The sequence below is a fragment of the Papio anubis genome, chromosome 10 (assembly GCF_008728515.1).
Source record: "Papio anubis isolate 15944 chromosome 10, Panubis1.0, whole genome shotgun sequence".
Classification (NCBI taxonomy): Eukaryota; Metazoa; Chordata; class Mammalia; order Primates; family Cercopithecidae; genus Papio; species Papio anubis.
In genome coordinates, this window is record NC_044985.1 from 91,814,512 (window position 1) to 91,833,770 (window position 19,259).

A 19,259-nucleotide genomic window follows, 5' to 3' on the forward strand; every position below is an offset into this window, starting at 1 on the left:
TTCACCATTATTTCACAAAAAAGGGGATTTTAACACCAAAAAAAGTGGAAACAGTATAATTTTTAAAAACAGGAATATTTTAAACTAAATACATGTGATATTATTAAAATTTGGTGAAAACTCCATCCCAGATGAGCCCCAAGCCCACAGAGGGAAATGGAGAATCTTTGTAATAAGAGCCCAGGACAAAGAAATAACCTATAGATTAAAAGCCATTAAAAGTAACTGAAAGACAAAGTCATTGCATAGAAGTGAATTTCAGAACAGAAGAATCAGGACAGTGCTTACAACACTGTCAAGGTGAAAACACCTTTACAGGTATTGTCACAGCTGCATTCCACCTGTGTTATTTATTTAATGCTTTATTTAAATTGAGTCATTTACTTTTAAAAGTTTATTTAAAATGAAAGCCTTATAGAAATACCATAAATGGGAAGCCAGTATCCCTTGCCATAAAATGAAGCTAACACAGATGCTGGAAGGCCCTGAGCTTGCAGCCAACTCTCTGTTGAAAAGGGAGATCAGCAGGTGTTAGGGGTTCCAGTCACACCACCACCAGAATGAAACTTTCTGTTTGATTTAACCTGAAGGGCAGAAAGACAATTGAAGGGGATAATTTTCTGTGCTTAAGGTTTTCATCTACCGAGTGGGGAAAATAATACCCACCTCATAGATTCACTGTGAAGATCAAATGAGTACAGTATATACAGTAAAACCTTTAGAACAGTAAATAGCACATATTAAGAGCTGAAAAATGTTAGTTATTATTCTCACTATCCCACACTTTGGGAAACACCAAATTAGGATACTTGTCTACGCCTATGTTAGACTGTATCAGGCATACAGTAATACAGCAACACATTTCTGGAAAGAACATATGGCTAGGGAATAAGAATGATAATTCTTTTGCTGATGTAAATTTAAATGAATAACTTACAACAAATGCATCTAAGGCAATTTACTGTTCATTTTGCTCATGTTTCCTTCCATGCCTCATTTACTTGACCAACAGCAAGTCTGAATGATATATTATTGCCTTTAGGCATAGTACGCGATGCATTTGACACAAAAATGTCACACCACAGAGAAAGGATTTTAGGATCTTAACTGTAAGTCACTATTTAGGTAAACAAGGCTGCCCAAATATATTAGCTGTTAAATTATGAAATCAATGTCTCATCTATTTGAAGCAAACAATAGAATTAACATAGGATTTAATTGTCAGAGTGGCTACACATGTTATAATTTAATTCATGTTATGAAATACAGTAAGGGAGGATTTACTCATCAGTAAACAACCAAATAAATATGCTAACATCAAAAAGCAGTAGTTCTAGGGGGCTCCAAAGATGGATTAGTTGGTCCTGAACAAGAAAGACATATACTAACATATCTAAGCTGTTGCCTTTCATGTGTCTCATCCCTTTTGTCCCTGGAATTATATTTAGTACACAGAGAACAACAGCACTGCCAGGGCAGTCAAGTAGAAAGAGAGGGCATTAATTTAGTAGAAGCTGGTCAAGGTTAGGGCAGGAGATAGTGGACAAGTAAATATTTGGCTTATTGAACTACAAGATAAGGTTATATTGGAAATTTATGGCAATCTCTAGACCCTATATTGGGCCTATGTTGATGGTGGTCTCATTCAGAAAGATCTGGATTATAAAAATATCTGTCTGTCTTAGTCCCTGTCCATTCATTGTAGGACAGTTTCTTCCAGCTCTGCAACAGGCTTCTTGGTAACATCTTTACTACTTCCCTTTCCTCTCCACTCAGTTCTGGCTCTTCCTTCCTCCAGTATCTCAAGGTGTTCCTTTTTCTGCTGTTCCTTTTTGATGTCATGATCCTCCATTTTTCTCCAGACCTCTTCATTGCTAGGCTGCTTCTCCTCTGAGTGGATGAAGTTACTATCCTTGCTTGCTCTGTTTTTTCAGGCAGGACCCTCAGCTTTTCTATTGAATTGTGCATCACACACTAACTATTCTTTCTTGATGAATGTTGTCTGTCTTTTCCTGCTTTTCTACACACACACACACACACACAGACACACACACAGACACACAAACACACTTGGATAATTCCTTCACTCTAGTTCTTTTTTTCTTTTTTCTTTGAGACAGAATCTCGCTCTCTCGCCCAGGCTGGAGTGCAGTGGCATGATCTCGGCTCACTGCAACCTCCGCCTCCTGGGTTCAAGTGATTCTCCCACCTCAGACTCCTGAGTAACTGGGATTATAAGCGCCCGCCACCAAACCCAGGTAATTTTTGTATTTTTAGTGGAGACAGGGTTTCACCATGTTGGTCAGGTTGGTCTCGAACTCCTGACCTCGTGATCTGCCTGCCTCGGCCTCCCAAAGTGCTGGGATTACAGGCATGAGCCACCGTGCCAGTGCCTTCACTCTACTTCTATTATGTTTATAAGTAATAAAATGTTCCAGACTCTGACATGAATTACAGTCTACTCCCCTTACTTGGTAGGCCACATTGTACCTGTTCCCTAGGACCTATTTCTCTTAGAGGCTTCGGTACTTGAGGATACCAAAAAGTGCAGAATAAACTCAGAGGCAATGCAATAAACTCTTTTCCCTGTCTGTTACTGTGTTTGCACTGGTCTGGGTACCAAATCAAAATGAGTACCCAGGAGTGGAGCTCCCTAAACTTAACTAGTATTAGCAGTGGCTCCAGCTTTTAGTGAGTTCCACACTCTACCTATAAATGGCCTCTATGTTCTGGGGTAAATCAACTTTTTTGGATCTGTCCAATTACTTTATGGTGATCTGAATGGGTCATTTATGAAAGTAAGAAGTGTCCTAGAAATGTCACTTTGTCACCAAAATAGGGAGAAAAATCTCCCCATACATTCAGGAGGAGCTTGCAGTATGCTTGGCACTGTTGCACATGCTGGGGATGTAGGTGAACAAGCCAGACAAGGCCTTGCTACGGTGGGGCCATGACTTCCTGTTGAAAGGCCAAGGAAAATGATTGCAGTCAACCCTGGTCAAGGAAATCAGGTTAAAAACACCTTAGAGAGGAGGAGAGGACCATTTCTTTGGCAGATAGGTCACTATGTTAACAAAGCTCCACCTCCCTCAACTAGGATACACATTTAAGAGCAGGCAGAAGGTTTTTTTCAACACACACACACACACACACACACACACACACACACACATCCCTAACCAAACCCAAAAGATAATGGGAATCATGTGTTCTGCTCTCATGTGCAAACCTATAATTTATGGAAAGATGGGAAAGAGAAAGTCCCTTAGGAGGCCTAGCCAAGTTCTGTGGTGAAAATTCAAGTGTACTCAAAGCTCAAAGCTCAGACTGGAAGAGGTGGGGGTGGAAAGGAGCAAGAAGCCACAGCAAAAATAACATGTCTTGGGGGCAGTCAGCTCTCTCCTTTCTCCCCATTTCCAATGCCATTCCTGGGCCAAGTTGCTTTCCTCCCTTCTTCCTGCCACCCCCAGCCCTCCTACATTCACACATTTTCCCTCTTATTATTCATTCTTTTTTTTTTTTTTGAGACAGAATCTCGCTCTGTTGCCCAGGCTGGAATGCAGTGGCACGATCTCAGCTCACTGCAACCTCCGTCTCCCGGGTTCAAGTGATTCTCCTGTCTCAGCCTCTCGAGTAGCTGAGACTACAGGCGCCCACCACCACACCTGGCTAATTTTTTGTATTTTTAGTAGAGATGGGGTTTCGCCATATTGCCCAGGCTGGTTTAGAACTTCCAAGCTCAGACAATCTGCCCGCCTTGGCCTCCCAAAGTGCTGAGATTACAGGTGTGAGCCACTGCGCCCTGCCTATTCATTCATTTTTTAAGAATTGCAAACTGGCTTTAGTGCTCATAATTCCTGTCACGAGGTGATGTCAGAAGAATAAATTATAGGGCATCCTAGAAAACAGGTAGTTAACATCAAATGAGAATGTGTGTTAATAAAACAAAACGGAGTTACCAGAAATTTTCAAATTATGGAAAGGAAATGGTTTCCTTAAATACATGACTGTGAATAATATATATTAGTAACTTAATATTAAAGAATAGAGCTGGGCGCAGTGGCTCACGCCTATAATCCCACCACTTTGGGAGGCCGAGGTGGGTGGATTACTTGAGGTCAGGAGTTGGAGACCAACCTGGCCAACATGGCCCCATCTCTACTAAAAATACAAAAATTAGCTGGATGTGGTGGCGTGCACCTGTAGTCCTAGCTACTTGGGAGGCTGAGGCATGAGAATTGTTTGAACCTGGATGGCGGAGGTTGCAGTGAGCCAAGATGGCACCACTGCCCTCCAGCCTGGGTGACAGAATGAGACTTGGTCTCAAAAAATAAAAAAACGAAAAAGCAAGAATATACTATAAGACCTGATAATAGAAAAGGCCATCATTTAAGGGCTCAGTTGCTAGCAATATCATCTCTGATACTGAGTTTCAGTCTATATCATGATGGCTACATATTGTTATTTTTGCTTCTTCTGTTGGGCCATTGTCACTTAGCTTTATAGTGTTGCTTTTGGAGGATATGATCACCAAAGCAAATCAACTACTATTTTCATTGTATTTTTAAAAAAATGCCAGCATAAGTAATTCTTGCTAGGCCATTTGGAAAAGCATTTTTATTACACTTTATTATTGGCTAAAAAACTTTAATAAAATTTTAATACATATTTTATTAGTTTTCCTATCAGTAATGTGAAATAAATTATTATCCATGTCAGAGATGGAAAAATTGAGGCCACCGAAACTAAAAAAGATTAGTAGTGGTGGTGGATATGAAATAAATGTCAAATTGCTCATGTAAGAAATACCCTTTGTAACATTTGAGATAGTTTCTAACATCACTCAAGGTGTTCTTGCTATCCAGGGATAGTTTTAACTGCTGGTCAGAATGCAAACCGGAGAGAAAGAATCTGTGGTCATGGGGGTGTGATAAAGCCTCATTACAGCTGTAAATCAAGTGACTCTTGTTAAGGGACTTTGAATTGCAGCCCTCATAGGGCATTCACTATATGCCAAACACTCTTCTAAGCATTGTACATATTTGTAACTCACTTAACCTCACAACCTTGGGAGGTAGGTAGTTTATCCTCATTTTGCAGAAAAGGAAACTGAGGCATGATAAGTTTAAATAAATTTCTCAAGGTCACACAGCAGGTAAGGGGTGCTGGCAAGATACAAACTCAAGCTGTCTGGCTCCAGACTCTCTGCCCACAACTATTATGCTAAACTGCTTTTCAGAGGCCATGCTGAAGTTAACCAATAGACCAGGGTTATTTAAAGATTTACTTGAAAGTCAATTGTTTACTTGAACTCGGGACCAAGCAGTCCTAAAGAAAAAAACCAAAGAGGTTTTCAGTTCGCAAATGCTCACTTACGCAATAACACAGTTTGAATGAACAGACAGCCCCCTTTGAGCTCATTCTTACCCTCACCACCTCTTCCTATAACTGATTCATTCATTCACCCCGTATTTATGAGGCACTTTTTCTTGCCCAGGCACTGCTCCTGGGATTGGGGTCCAGGATGGATAAGATCAAGACTTGCTTCCAAGGCTGAATCTTTCATTTATGGATTATTTTTAAAGGCTCTTGCAAGCACGCCTGAGAACGAAGTAACTCAGGTGACATTTTATTTGGGGAAGGCATAACACAGTCCTGGCAAGAAACATAAAACTGTACCCTCTTAGACTCCCTGGCCTTGAAACTGAGGACACCCTTCAAGGTGAGCTCCTCCAGAGCCTGGGTATGAGGGGCTGGTGATTTTCTCCTAACTGTATTCCTCTCCTCTCAGTTCAGAGGACTCTCAGCACACTCCCACCTAGAATGTGTGTCTTCTCTTCTACTTTCTTTTCAAATTCACTGCCTCACAGTACATTGTACCTAGCACTTAACAGATACTGAAAAGGCTGTGAAATAGACTCCATAAGTCATGCAGTGCCAGTACTTTCCTGCGGTGCTCATACTCATTTTTGTAAAGGGGATGATATTCTTTTTCTTATTGTGGTAAATGTACACAGCATACCATTTTAGGTGCATCATAATCATTTTTGATTGGTTACATTTCACAGATTGCATTTTAAAATACTATAGCTTCTCCTCCACTGTTAACCATTTCATGGGTAATAAAATTGCAGTTGAGACAATAAGCTGGTTTTCCTAACCAGCACGGCTGGCCATATCAGTTTCTCAGAAAGACTTCAACTTCTCTCCTACGCTGAGGTGATTCAATCCTGTGGACCGCTTCCCTCTCCACCCTTGACAGATTCAGAAGCTAACTCCAAGGTCCGAAGTTTGCCTCCCTCATCCGAGGCAGCTGAATCAACTTCTCTCGCCACCCCTTTCATTATCCCATTCCATCCACCCCACTGCCATCGGTGGGGTGGAGACTCACTGCTTAAAGTGTGCTGAAGAAAAACCCAGAAGCAAGAAACTAGAATAACTTGCTCCTGTTAACAAAACAAACCAGAAAACACAGTAGGGGCCAAGACCTCACAGTCGCCGAGTTCCAAATCCTTCCTTATCCCAAGGAGACAGACTGCCTGCCTCGCTATTCTAAGCTCAGGCAATGTGGCTTAAGCAAACTCATAGAAGGAATTCAAGCCTCAAGATCCATTTTCAGCCTCCCCCAGCTACCCATGTGCCTTTTTATCCTTACTCCATCTTGCCCAGACAAACGTGAAAGCCTGTGTAAAGACCACTGCATGTCTCACTTTGAAAGGGCTTGAATACCCTCATGAACTAACTCCTGGCTCCAATCTTTGGTCTCATGGAGACAGAGAAAGCAGCAGCCAGTTGGAAAACAAAAAAAGGGTTGTTATCTCTATGTTAAATTAAACTCAGATTTACTTAATATCCCAGCCAACTTATGCCACAACTATTTTGGCCCTTTCTGCCACCCCAAAGCCTTTTGTGGCCAAAATGTACCATTGTGCTGCTGTTTGACACTGCGTGCCAGCAGGCCTCTGGGCCAAAGCCAAGGAACACCCTTCCTTCTTTGGGTTTTGGGGGAGCAGGGGAGGGCTGCTAATTCCTTTTGTGACCACTGACTAAAAGCTGAGTGGTCAACAATTTGTTAAATTATACACACACCTAAAATGTCAGCTGCATCAGAGATTTTTGCTATCTTTCGCGTGGCTGAAGAGAACCTTCAGGCTGATGGCAATTTTAGAAGTTGGGTTTTTTAACCATAAACTGGGGGATGGATGCTAGCAGAACTCCAGACACGCGGGATCCTGGGTAGCAAAGACTCATCTTTGATAAGTGTATATGTCAATAATTCAAACCAATGGAAGGGGATAGGAATTAAAATTAGTCACAGTTATAAATACGTACACATACACATACATGCATGAGAGAGACACAGAGAGAGAAGCTCTACCTCAAAAGTCCTTTTTGGAATCACGCCAGCTCTAAATACAAAACCACACACTGACACGGGTCAGTCAAAGCTACAGATACAGAATGTGCTAACCTGAAAATTTTGAAAAGCAAAACAAAACAAAAACAAAAAGCAAGGCCAGGTGCAGTGGCTCATATCTGTAATTCCAGTACTTTGGGAGGCCGAGGTGGGAGGATCACTTGAGCTCAGGAGTTCGAGACCAGCCTGGGAAAAATAGCAAGACCTTGTCTCTACTAAAAATAAAAAAATTTAGCTGGGTGTGGTGGCGCACACCTGTAGTTTCAGCTACATGAGAGACTGAGGTGGGAGGATTGCTTGAGCCTGGGAAGTCGAGGCTGCAGTGAGCTGGGATCATGCACTGCATTCCAGCCTGGGTGACAGAAAGAGTCCTGGTCTTAAAAATAAACAAACAAAAAAGCAAAAAGCAAATTTGCAGCATCATAAATCCATATCTAATTAGGCTGCATTCCCTTGTGGACTGCAATATATTCTGTGGGTTATCCAGTTCCTTTGTTCTAGCATCTTGCTGTTTTTGATGACTACAGGTCATTGGTGTAGACAGAATGAAATATTTTGACCACCATGGCACCAGTTAAAACTGACCTTGTAAATAATTTTAGGGGTTACAGTCTATTTGGGGGAAACTGGGCAGGAAGCTGGGCCTGACCGATATAATCCCAATATCTACAGAGTCTCTCCGAGCACTGGGTTTTTTGCTATGCATGGTGCTGGCACTCCAGGGCTAATGATGGGTGCATTTGCCCTTTCCTTTCCCCCGCTTTGCCCTATTATTCCTGCCTTCCACCCAGTGGAAAGACATGGTAGTTTCAGAAATGGTGGTGGTTAGGGTGAGGGGTTTGCTTTGCTGCCAGGTAGATTTGATAGCAGTTTACCTCCAGAAATAGAGAATGTGCGTGCTGGGAGAAAACAGTCCAATTTAGTGGTTCAGAGTGTGTGCCTATTTCTCTAACGAAGGGAGTCCTTCCACTGCAGGAGCAACTGTGCAGCTGGAAGTATTCATTCTTCTTTCTTTTAATAAGTTTGAAACATTTCACACAAAATTGAACAAAAATAACAAAACAGGACTTGTGCTAGAACAGGATGGGTTTGAATCCCAGCTCCTCCACTTTAGCTGGATGACTTTGTGCAAGTAAATCTCATTGGTGAAATGTGGATAATAATAGTACCTGTTAATATAGGTACATTATATAGGGCTATTGTGTGGATTAAATGAGATAATCCATGTAGATTTAGGACAGGGTCTGGCCTAAAGTAAGCACTCAATAATAAAAGTGAGTAACATTTTTTGAGCATATAATAAAAGGGAGTTATTATTAATCTAATTATTTAGTACAACCTTCTCATTTTACAAAGAAAGACTTTAAGCAGCAGAGGTATTTTGTGACTTGCTAAAGGATAAACTGTTGCTGTCATCCTGGGTTGTGGGTTTTCTGACCTCTCCCTCTCTCCTCTTGGCTAAGTGCTACAAAATGAGAGTGAAGCAGGCAGGCCCCTTGCCTTCCAAGAGACTGCACCATACCAAGCCAGGGGTGGAGCACACAGGCCGAGGATCCTGCCCCTTTCAGCATATCTGCCTGTCTGCCAGATGATCAGTCCCTGTCCCCAGCAGGCAGTAGGCAGAGAAAAGAGAAAAAGGTGAAACTCAAATCAGTAGTTTTATTACCCGTGATTGCCTAGCCTACTTTCTCTCTGTGCCCTTGACCTCTGCTCTAACCAAGAATCCTTTCACAGTCTCTTTCCCCTGATTTCCTTTGTTGTTCAGCTCTAAAGCTTCCCTTATGGTGCCCCATTCCCTTAATGTCCCTTATAGCCCAAGTTCTTAAATAGTTCCACCTCTTGCGAACCTCAGCTGCAATGGGCTCTCTGCTGTTAGCCCAAACACAAATGCCAACTCACAGTTCACCACATAACCTGATTGGTGCTGCTCGTCTTAGGAGGAAACCCACTAGGTGGCATATTATCTTCTGCACATTTTTATTGGCCAACTTTTGTTTGCTGGGCATTATTTTAACGGCCACTGAATTGTAAGGTATTAAGATGACAATTTGTCTTTAAGGAAAATATAAAATCAATATATTTAACTTGTTTTAATAAGCTGTCCTTCAGATCATATTTGTCAAAATGCTTAAAGCTGCTATTTCCTGACAAAAAGTTGAAATAGTTGACCTTTGGCCAATGGAAATCCAGCTATTTGTCAGTTAGAACTGAAGGTGCTGAGCTGACGCTCAGCGGCCTGGCTCGCATTCTAGGTTCCTTGCTGCACCCAGAAGCCTGGATACTTTGTGCAAACTGGCTGGAAGGCCCCCGAAAGCAGATACATGCAGAAAGACTTCCACAATTTCATCACTTCTCGAGGTCTATGAAAGCACAGAACAAGGGCCCTAGAGCTGGAAGGGGCTGTAAAGATTGTTTAATCCAATCCTCTTACTTCATGAATGAAGAAACTGAAGACTTGAGAAGTAAAGTAATACAGTTTCCATCCAAATACATGCCTGTGGTCCTCTTCCTGGGAAATGATATAGTTGCAAGGCCAAAGTCAGAATAAAAAGTGACCCAAATGGGCTATACTGTATGAAATTGTCATTTACAGATGCCATACATCTTTAACAGAGGTTAACAGGATGGAAAATAATCCCTACCAGGGTTAAGTTAAAAATTCATTTTTTAAAAAGAAAGAAACTCAGCCTTTACAAAGTGATGAGAAATGATAGGGATTGGGATATTTTCAGAGGTAAGCTGTGCCTCCACTTCTGACTAAGACTTAATGGAACAAATGCATTCAGGGAGATGCATGGAATTTAAACACAATTCAACATCAGTTAATTCGAAGAGTAAAGGCCCTTCAGTCCAGCTCCCTTCCACCTCAATGTTAAAGGAAGCTAGAAAGCCAATTACATTCACAGCAGGGCCTCTCCCCTACTGCAAGGGAAGAATGTACTGCAAATTCTATGTGTGCTTTACAAGCTAGTAAAACTATAATTGCAGGTGGGAAGGAACATGGCGTCTCTTTGTTTCTGCCAACATTTCAGTCTGGTGAGCTCTCTCTGCAGCTGCAGAAAGAGTGTGGACTCCATGGTTTTCTTTAAGCACAAGAATGTGTACTCCAGGATTCTACAAAATTTACAGAAAGACTGCTTTCTGTTAAAATTGAAAAGATGTCTGTGCATAGCCCACCAAAAGGTCATGCATTCTTCCAAGAAACAAGTGCTGAAGGTGCTTCCCTTTTTCAGCAAGCCAAAACCCACCTTCGGGTGCAAGCTCTGAAGACCTCTCTCAGCAAGAGCAAAGACAGGTGGCAAGGTTCAGAGGGTAGGTAGTACCACTCACTCAAGTGCAGGACTAGGGACAATACCCTGGCTCAAGAGGGTAGGGGCTGTCCAGGTGCAATTCCCCTGTGGAGCCACTGGGGAGGTCTGGTCTAGGACCATCCTGGAGGCAAGAGGAAATGAGGCTTTTCTGCGTCCCCTACCAAGGTAATGCTCCATATGGTGATTGTATAGCTGCAGCTATAGCAGGTGTCTATGGCCTAGATTCCCCTATAGAACATGAGGGGCAAAACTGGGACGCAGCAAGCATTACTTTTGTGGTGATGGTTGTCGTCTAGTGTCCACAGATGCAGTGTCTTGATGACGCCGAAGAAAGCTCCCAGGAGTCATTTATACAAGGTCCACACCTCACAACAACACTAATAGCAATACTCTACCCCTAGTAAAGCGCCTATCCCCTAAGCCCTTAAGTGACAGGCAAAGTTCTAAGTGCTCTATGCATACTAACTCTAAGGCCTCACAACAACCTTTGGGGCAGGTACTATTATCCTCACTTCAGAGATGAAGTGCTTAAGGCACAAAGAGAAGTGACTTGCCCAAGGTCACCTAGTGTGTCTGGGGTGAGTTGGCATTTGAACATGGGCAGGCGGCCTCCAAAGCTCCAGTGTGCGACCGCTGCAGTGGCTAGCACCTCTGCAATGCCCAATGTCGGATATCATCATTCCTTTGGAGACCTTTGCTCCAGGCAGAAACTCCATCCCATGTTCACCTCACACTGGCGTGCTGGCCTCCTAAAAGCTCCTGACAGCCATCTTAATTTTGATTTCTATTTAATTTTCCACCTCACAAAGCAATGCCAGGGAGAGGGAGTCTGGTGATACCTTTAGAATATGATTTATCAACCAACAGCTTAAGGGAATGCAGGGCTTCCTTGCTGCCACCTGACCTTTGTCTTCGGCCTTCCTAATGTTTGCATTGCTGCCCTGACCTTGCAAAGTGACCTGGAATAGCTTGGCTGTTTCCTTGTGTGTGTCCACTTTCAGAGCCCAGCTGTCAGCCTGTGCAAGTCTGTCAATTAGTATCTCAAGGGTTTGGGATGGGGTCTGCCGCCTTTTGAGGAGCACAATCTAACACTAACCTCCAAATTCCTTCTCGTAATTGAGCATTCATTAGTTTGACGGAACAAAAGCAGGCATTCTCTATTATAAAGCAGAGGTCAAAACTGGTGGCTGTGTTTTGTTTGGCCTGCAGAGTGTTTAAATATTGAGAAATTTCACATAAAAATACAGATTTCCGGCTTCTCTTGGAAAATGGGAAGAGCAGACAACTCTGGGGCTACTGAGTAACAGCTGCCGCCTTCAGATATGGAAGCTCTCTCTGGTTCATCTGCCCAACTTGAGTCTCCCCTTGGGCCTGCTTCAGGCACAGATGCCATTTGCCTGGTCTCTGCAGGAATCCCAGTCAACATAGCTCTGTTCTAGAGCCAGAATTCCCTCCTTTAAAACGTGAGATGGGCCAGGCGTGCTGGCTCACGCCTGTAATCCCAGCACTTGGGAAGTTTGAGGCGGGCAAATCCCTTGCCCAGGAGTTTGAGATCAGCCTGGGCAACATGGCGAAACCCTGTCTCTACCAAAAAACCCCACAAAAATTAGCCAGGCATGGTGGTGCAAGCCTGTAGTCCCAGCTATTCAGGGGATTGAGGTGAGAGGATTGCTTGAGTCCAGGAATTCAAGGCCAGCCTGGGCAACATAGGGAGACCCCCATCTCTACAAAACATTTAAAAAATCAGCTGTGGCGTGGTGGCGCATGCCTATGGTTTCAGCTACCTGAGAGGCTGAGATGGGAGGATTGCTCGGGCTCAGGAAGTCAAAGCTGGAGCCAGCCATGATCATGCCCCTGCACTCCAGCCTGGGCAGCAGAGTGAGACCCTGTCTCAAAAACATAAATAAAATAAAATTCCAGGAGCAAATGTGTTGATGGTCCACTAGGCTTTAGCCAGAAGTTCAAATAAAAGCCAAACAACAATATGAAAAGCTTCCCCCATCAGCCTTCTCTGTTTCCCCACAAGGACGGGTGTAATGTTGTTCAAAAGCTGCAAGTTCCAAATATGGAGGGAATTGCAGGCCACTATCACATGGAGACAATGATGTCCGCTAAGACACATGTGGCAATGCTGTCTTCTGAGGTTGCCATGCATCCTGGTTACATTTCTGAATTGGGTGAAGTGCTGGAAACCTCCTCAGCCCTAAAACACCTGAATAGATAGTGCCTTCTGGTTATCCCTCTGGTCCCTTGAAGACCAACTATGGGTGTGGTGGGATGGCTAGTCCAAGGCATCAAGGGATGAAATCCCACTGGACATCACCAAGTGGAACAGAATCATGAGCAGCTTTGACTATAAGTTCCTGGCACACGGACAGAGTGCAGGAATTTGACCATAATCAGTAAGAATCACCAGTCCGTTTCTGAGAAAATGTGCCCTTTCAATTTCAGGGGAAACATGGCTCCTGATACATAGTACATGCTTAATAAATATTTGCTGAATGAATAAATGAATAGGGCGAAAACACCCAGTGAGGGGCTTGATGACAGAGTCGGGCTCATATTTCAGGTGCACAGGTGGGATGGAAAGATTTAAAACTCAGTTCCTCATTCTTTGCACCTCAAGGCACATCCCAGAATCTTTCATTTCTGAGGGAAGTGAAGCAATACCGTTTTACTCATTCTATGAACATTTTGTTGAGACAATTTATCAGAATAATCCTGAAGCATGCGGACAATGTTAAGAAATGTCACAGTTGGCCGGGCGCAGTGGCTCATACTGTAATCCCAGCACTTTGGGAGGCCAAGGCGGGTGGACCACAAGGTCAAGAGATCAAGACCATCCTGGCCAATATGGTGAAACCCTATATCTACTAAAAATACAAAAAAAATTAGCTGGGCTTGGTGCCTCGTGCCTGTAATCTCAGCTATTCAGGAGGCCAAGGCAGGAGAATCGCTTGAACCTGGAAGGCGGAGGTTGCAGTGAGCCAGGATTACGCCACTGCGCTCCAGCCTGGCAACAGAGCGAGATTCCATCTCAAAAAAAAAAAAAAGTCACAGTTGGTAGTAAACATTTTCTTCAGCTTGCCCCCATGGAAGAAACACTGTAGATCAGATCATTAGAATGGTTTAAGGCTACCAAGGCCTCAAAGTTCTCCTCTTAGTCCTCTCTCTCTGGCTTATGATTATGGGCCAAAATTTTAACTTACAGCCTCTAAGAAGCCTTCCCTGATGGCCAAGTTACTGGGTGTTCTGGTTACTATTACTGCAAAACAAATTACCCCAAAACGTAGTGGTGAAAAAAAACCAACCAACAAAAACCTAGTGGTGCAAAACAATCATTTATTATGGGCTCACACATTTTGTCGGTCAGGACTCTAGGAAGGACACTATGGAGATGGTTCGTTTCTGCTCCATAATATCTGCAGCCTCATCTATAGGCTCAGGTGAGAAGACTTGAAGGCTAGAGCAGCTGGAATCATGTGGGGTTGTCTCCACTCATCTCTCTGGTGGCTGATGATTGCTGTCAGCTAGAACCACCACCATGAGGCCTGCTCATGTGGTTCTTCTATGAGGGCTCATCTGGACTTCCTTACAACATGGCCACTGGGTTGCCATGAGTGAGCATCTCCAGAAAGCACCAGGTTGGACCTATATTACCTTTTATGACTTGGCTTTGGAAATCGCATGGCATCACTTCCATAGTCACAGGTCTGCCCAAATTTGGGGAGAAGGAACACAGATGCCACCACTGAATAGGAGGAGCAACAGAGTCACAGTGTAAAAAAGACATGTGGGATGGAAGATACTGTTGCAGCTATCTTTGCAAAATACAATCTGCCACACACTTGGTCAGATGTATTCCCCAAGTACCCTAGGTTCAACTCCCCTGACTTAATGCCTACCTGCCTCTCTCATCAGACTGTGAGCTCAGTGAGGGAAGGGACTGTGGCTTAATCACCTTTGCCTCCTCTGTGGCTAGCTCAATGATTAGCACACAGAAAGCATTCAATCAATACACACTTGTTGAATCAAACTGAATAGAAATGAAGAACCAGAAAGACTACTGGGTCCCTTTCACAATGGCTGTTGGTGGCATAGGTTTCTACCACTGGCAAGACCGACGCTAACCTTACTCTATATCTTTAAGTAGATGTTCTTTGAAAACAGGCCCTCACTTTGTCAGTATTATGATTGCTCTTTTAAAATATGAAACAACAAAAACCCAACAACAACAACAGCACTCAGATGGCTGCATGCCAAAGGACTCCCAGAAGAGTGATTTCAGCACTGACTAAACACCATCCAATTCCACAGCTGCAGCCTCAACCGGTATTGTGTTGTCTCTACCTGAGGGGCTAGAGTTGGCTCCTGGAATCCTTATCTCAACTGAGCTCCTTCTCACCTGGGCAACAGGGCTCTCTATCCACCACTCACAACGCACAGTTATCTTTCTGATCTGGCTTCCACAAAAGGTAGTGACTTTGTCCTTAGCTCTGCACATTTTCTGCCACAGCCCATGCCGAGCTCCCCCGATCCTTCAATCATCTGTGGAATTTGGCTGCGGCGCCTGGGTCTGCAGAACAGAAAAGTCAGCTTGCATAGAGAACAATCTGCACCAGCACCTTGCTAATCACCTGCTTTAACCCACTCAGCTAACTGGTTCCATCATCAAAACATCAGAAAACTAGTAGTTATGCTCAGCAGGTAGTAAAGATGTCAAGACTGAAAGTGAGGAGTCAGAAGACCCAGCTCCAGTCCTGGCACCTAGCAGCAGTTGTCACTCTTCCCTTTCCCCTCCCTGTACGACGTGAAACACCCTGGGAGACTGAGTGTGAGGCATGAACTGTTCGGCACCCACTCAAGATACACCTGCTCTCCTGAGGAACAGGGCTTTTCCATTTGCTCCGCTGCCTGCCTATCAAAACTTCAAAGAATAACACTCAATCCCTTCCTCCGCCCCAGCAAGATCTTAGCCTGTGCATTCATTTTTTGAAAACCCACTTGTTTAAAAGGCATAATTTGCTCCCCAAATAACTTACGGTCCTCTTTCCTAGCTCATTAATTGGTTGGGAGAGCTGTGGCTAAAATAGCTAACAGAGATTTAGTGATGTTTTAATGGAGGCCTCGCTCCCGTCTCGCCCCAGATTACGTTCAGGGGTTTCTGAAGGCAGTGCCGGCTGCAGCGGACACAGGCACCGGCCATGGAACAACACAGGCGAGCTGTCACGCTTTGTTTTTCTGCTTGTTAAATCCGAATGCTCCTAATTAGTTATCCTGGCCGCTAATGCCTGGGTGGACAATGGTGTAGGGATCAGGGCTGCTGAGAAGCTATGAATACAAGTTCCTTGGGCTCCTGAGGCTTGGGACTGGTGACTCGGTTGTGGGTACTGAGGCGCTGTGTTCCTGTGGGCTGTGGATTCAAAGATGTCAACCCCTGTGTGAATAAAGGTCATCACCTGTTACTTCTTTGGTGAAAGGGCAGCTGTGCTGGGTGCCCACTTAGGCGTGGCCTTTGTCTGCTGACTCTGTGAAGAGCGTCCATAGAGAAAAATGTTCTCTGATTATGGGTTTGCTTGGTGGGTCAGGGCCATGCAAAATAACTCACATCACTTCCTTGAAGAAGAATTCAGTAAAGCGTGTTGTTTAAAAGTGGCCTTGAAATGTCTTAAACATTGCCTTTTTGTGATCTTACCAGCTAGAAAACAGTTGAGGTAAGACCACCGTTTGATTTATTTCTTCAGGGGCCAATTCTAACAAATGTTGAGGTCACACGGATGACAATTCCTAAGCTCTGTGGGTATGCTGGACTAGCAAAAAAGTTAACCGAAGAGTTAACTGTTCAGGATATGGAGTGAGTGTTCAGAAGGTTTGCAACACGAAACAACTCACTATTATTCTGACATAAGCAGAGATTTTTATTTTGTTTTAGAATTCTGTGCATTGTTATATTTCATAGTCAGCATTTCTAATTTTGTTTTGTTTAGTGACTGATGTTAAATTAACCAGTTTGCTTTGCTTTTTAGGGGAGAGAGAACCAGTGAGTTCACGATAGCGTATGTATGAACATATGTACATATACACCTTTGTCACCCATCCACCCACCCACCCATCCATCCATCCACTGAACATTTCTATGTTGCATAAGTTACATCAGTTGCTGAGTGTAAGTGTTTATTGCTTTAGTATTAAACAGTTTAGGCAGTGCTAGGCAATTCCAGAAAGGTAGTGTACATCTGGTCACTCCTCTCTCTTTTCACAGCTCTTGAGTGCTATGGGTCCTCCCACCTGGCATCCTTCCCACTTCACAACTCTTTAGTAAGTACTCCAAATTCCAGACTTTCCTGTCCTTTTTCTTTCATTAAAACTTATCTGTTGAAATGTCTCCCCACCCTCAATATCATGCCATGTTTTCAAATGAATTTCTGCCAAAATAATAATTTATTTTTCTTGGGTAATATATTTCCTATTAACTACAATCTAAATGCCTTCACGTAAAGGTAGGGTCTCATTTGGAAATGTAGGGCCCAGGGAAGGCGAATAATGAGAAAATTAGCTCCTTAGGTTGTCTCACAAGAGGGGTGTGTGTGTGCGGGGGTGAGGTGGTGGGCAGTGGAGGGAGTAGGGTGGAGGGCCTACTCTAACCAGCCACCTCACCCATGGGATCATCCAGTATCCTTTCTCATGAATCGCCACAAATAGAATCATTCAATGCTTAACTTACATATGCCCCCAAAGGTGAGTAATACCAGAAGAGTTAGTCATTAATATACATTTTAGGTTTTGTCACAAGAGCACAGGTAGCCAAAATTTAGAAGTCAAATCTGACCTTTTCTTTCAGCAAATAGAAGGAACTTTAGAATAAACCTGCTATCATTTACACAGTCCAAAGAATGACATATTAAACCAGACTTCTGATTTGCTCCTTAAGAACAACTAAGAACTCTTGACCATTTATTTATATATACTAATGTATTCTACTGGTAAAATCTGGAACCTTTTCATCAGTGTTAAAAGCGCCAAGGGGAGTAAGGAGATGGTTTGTCACATACTTAACAGGGAAAGCAGATAGCTGACGCCGAAAGTTAAGGCACTGAGAGTTACGGTACAACTCTCTCCATCTCAGGTGAGCATATCTTTTTATTGCATTCCTGTCTTAAAGCCTTCTCATGGATTTGTGATAATGCTGGATAGACTGAAAATAACCAAACACAAATTCTATTCTATTTATTCTTCCCAAAGTAACTAACCAAGGAAAAGCTCTTAAAAAGCAGTGCCTCAGTTTCCCCATTCAAAACATGCACCAATACTAGTCCCTGCATTCACACATGCTGAGTTGTTGCCTTCTACCTCCTTTACAAGGAAGCACTTCGTCAGTTCAAAAACCACCATGCATTCATACCTCCTGAAAGAAAATTTGTAAGATTTTATTTTTTAAAAAATGAACAGTACATTCTGTCAGAGTTACATTCAAAGAGTATGGAGGCCGGGCGCGGTGGCTCAAGCCTGTAATCCCAGCACTTTGGGAGGCCGAGGCGGGTGGATCACGAGGTCAGAGATGCAGCCATCCTGGCTAACATAGGTGAAACCCGATCTCTACTAAAATAAAAAACTAGCCAGTGGCCGAGCCATAGTCCCAGCTGCACTGGGAGGCTGAGGCAGGAGAATGCGTGTGAACCTGGGAGGCGGGCTTTGCAGTGAGCGAGATCAGCCACTGCACTCCAGCCTGGTGACACAGCGAGAGACTCCCGTCTCAAAAAAAAAAAAAAAAGTATGGAATTAGTGTTTTCTTTTTTTTTTTTTTTTTGAGCAGGGAGAGAGTCTCCCTGTCTGGCTGGAGTGCGGTAACCTCTCCAGCAACTCCACTGCCTATTTATGCCATTCTCTCTGCCTCTATCCAGGACTACAGCTCCTGCCGGCTAATTGTATTTTTATAGAGATGGGGTTTCACACGCATGTTGCTCAGGATATTCAATCTCAAATCTCGTCGTCCGCTCCATTCAAAATCTGGATTCCTGTTCATTGCTGCTCTTTTCTGTGTCTGAGTTAGCAGAACAGAAATTCTACCTGAATTCCTAAGCGCCAAGAAATAATAAGCAAGGAAGGCCATGCTCCCTGGAGCTCCTAGGATTTGGAGAGCCTCCGCCCCTGTCTTATGCGTCTTCCTTGGCCCTGCTACTAGGCCAGGTATACCTGGCTCTATTTTACAGGTTATGGCTAAATGCTACCAACTGACTGTAGTCAGATAATGACTATATACAACTACTACTTTTTCGATGTGCAAGTCATACCAGTGAGCAATTCAATCACTGGTGAAACAGACAATTAGGGACTCAGTCTGAGCATTAATTTTGCCAATAACTGGTACTCAGTGAACAGTGAGCAGGTGACAGCCCTGCCTGAACAACTGGAGGGAATCTTCTTTGCAAAGCAATTGTCAATCCTTGCTATTTCTTTCCTCACATCTAAATGTACAATAGTAAAGGAAAATGCATGCAAAGAGGACAGTAATTCAAATCATGAAAAGGGGG

The 19,259-nt window shown here is 43.5% G+C and overlaps 1 protein-coding gene across 6 annotated transcripts in view; it reads right to left on the minus strand.

The window, feature by feature from the left end:
* The window catches only part of PLEKHM3 (pleckstrin homology domain containing M3), a 206,879-nt gene that overhangs the window by 61,815 nt on the left and 125,805 nt on the right, over nt 1-19,259 (minus strand). The window contains exon 7 of one of the 6 annotated variants that reach the window (XM_021923919.2): nt 14,053-14,479. The exons of the other annotated variants lie outside the window; for them this stretch is intronic. Coding sequence (XP_021779611.1) covers nt 14,321-14,479 — 159 coding nt within the window. The 3' untranslated portion in view covers nt 14,053-14,320. Of the gene's footprint in view, nt 1-14,052; nt 14,480-19,259 lie in introns of those variants that run through there. 6 annotated transcript variants of the gene reach the window in all.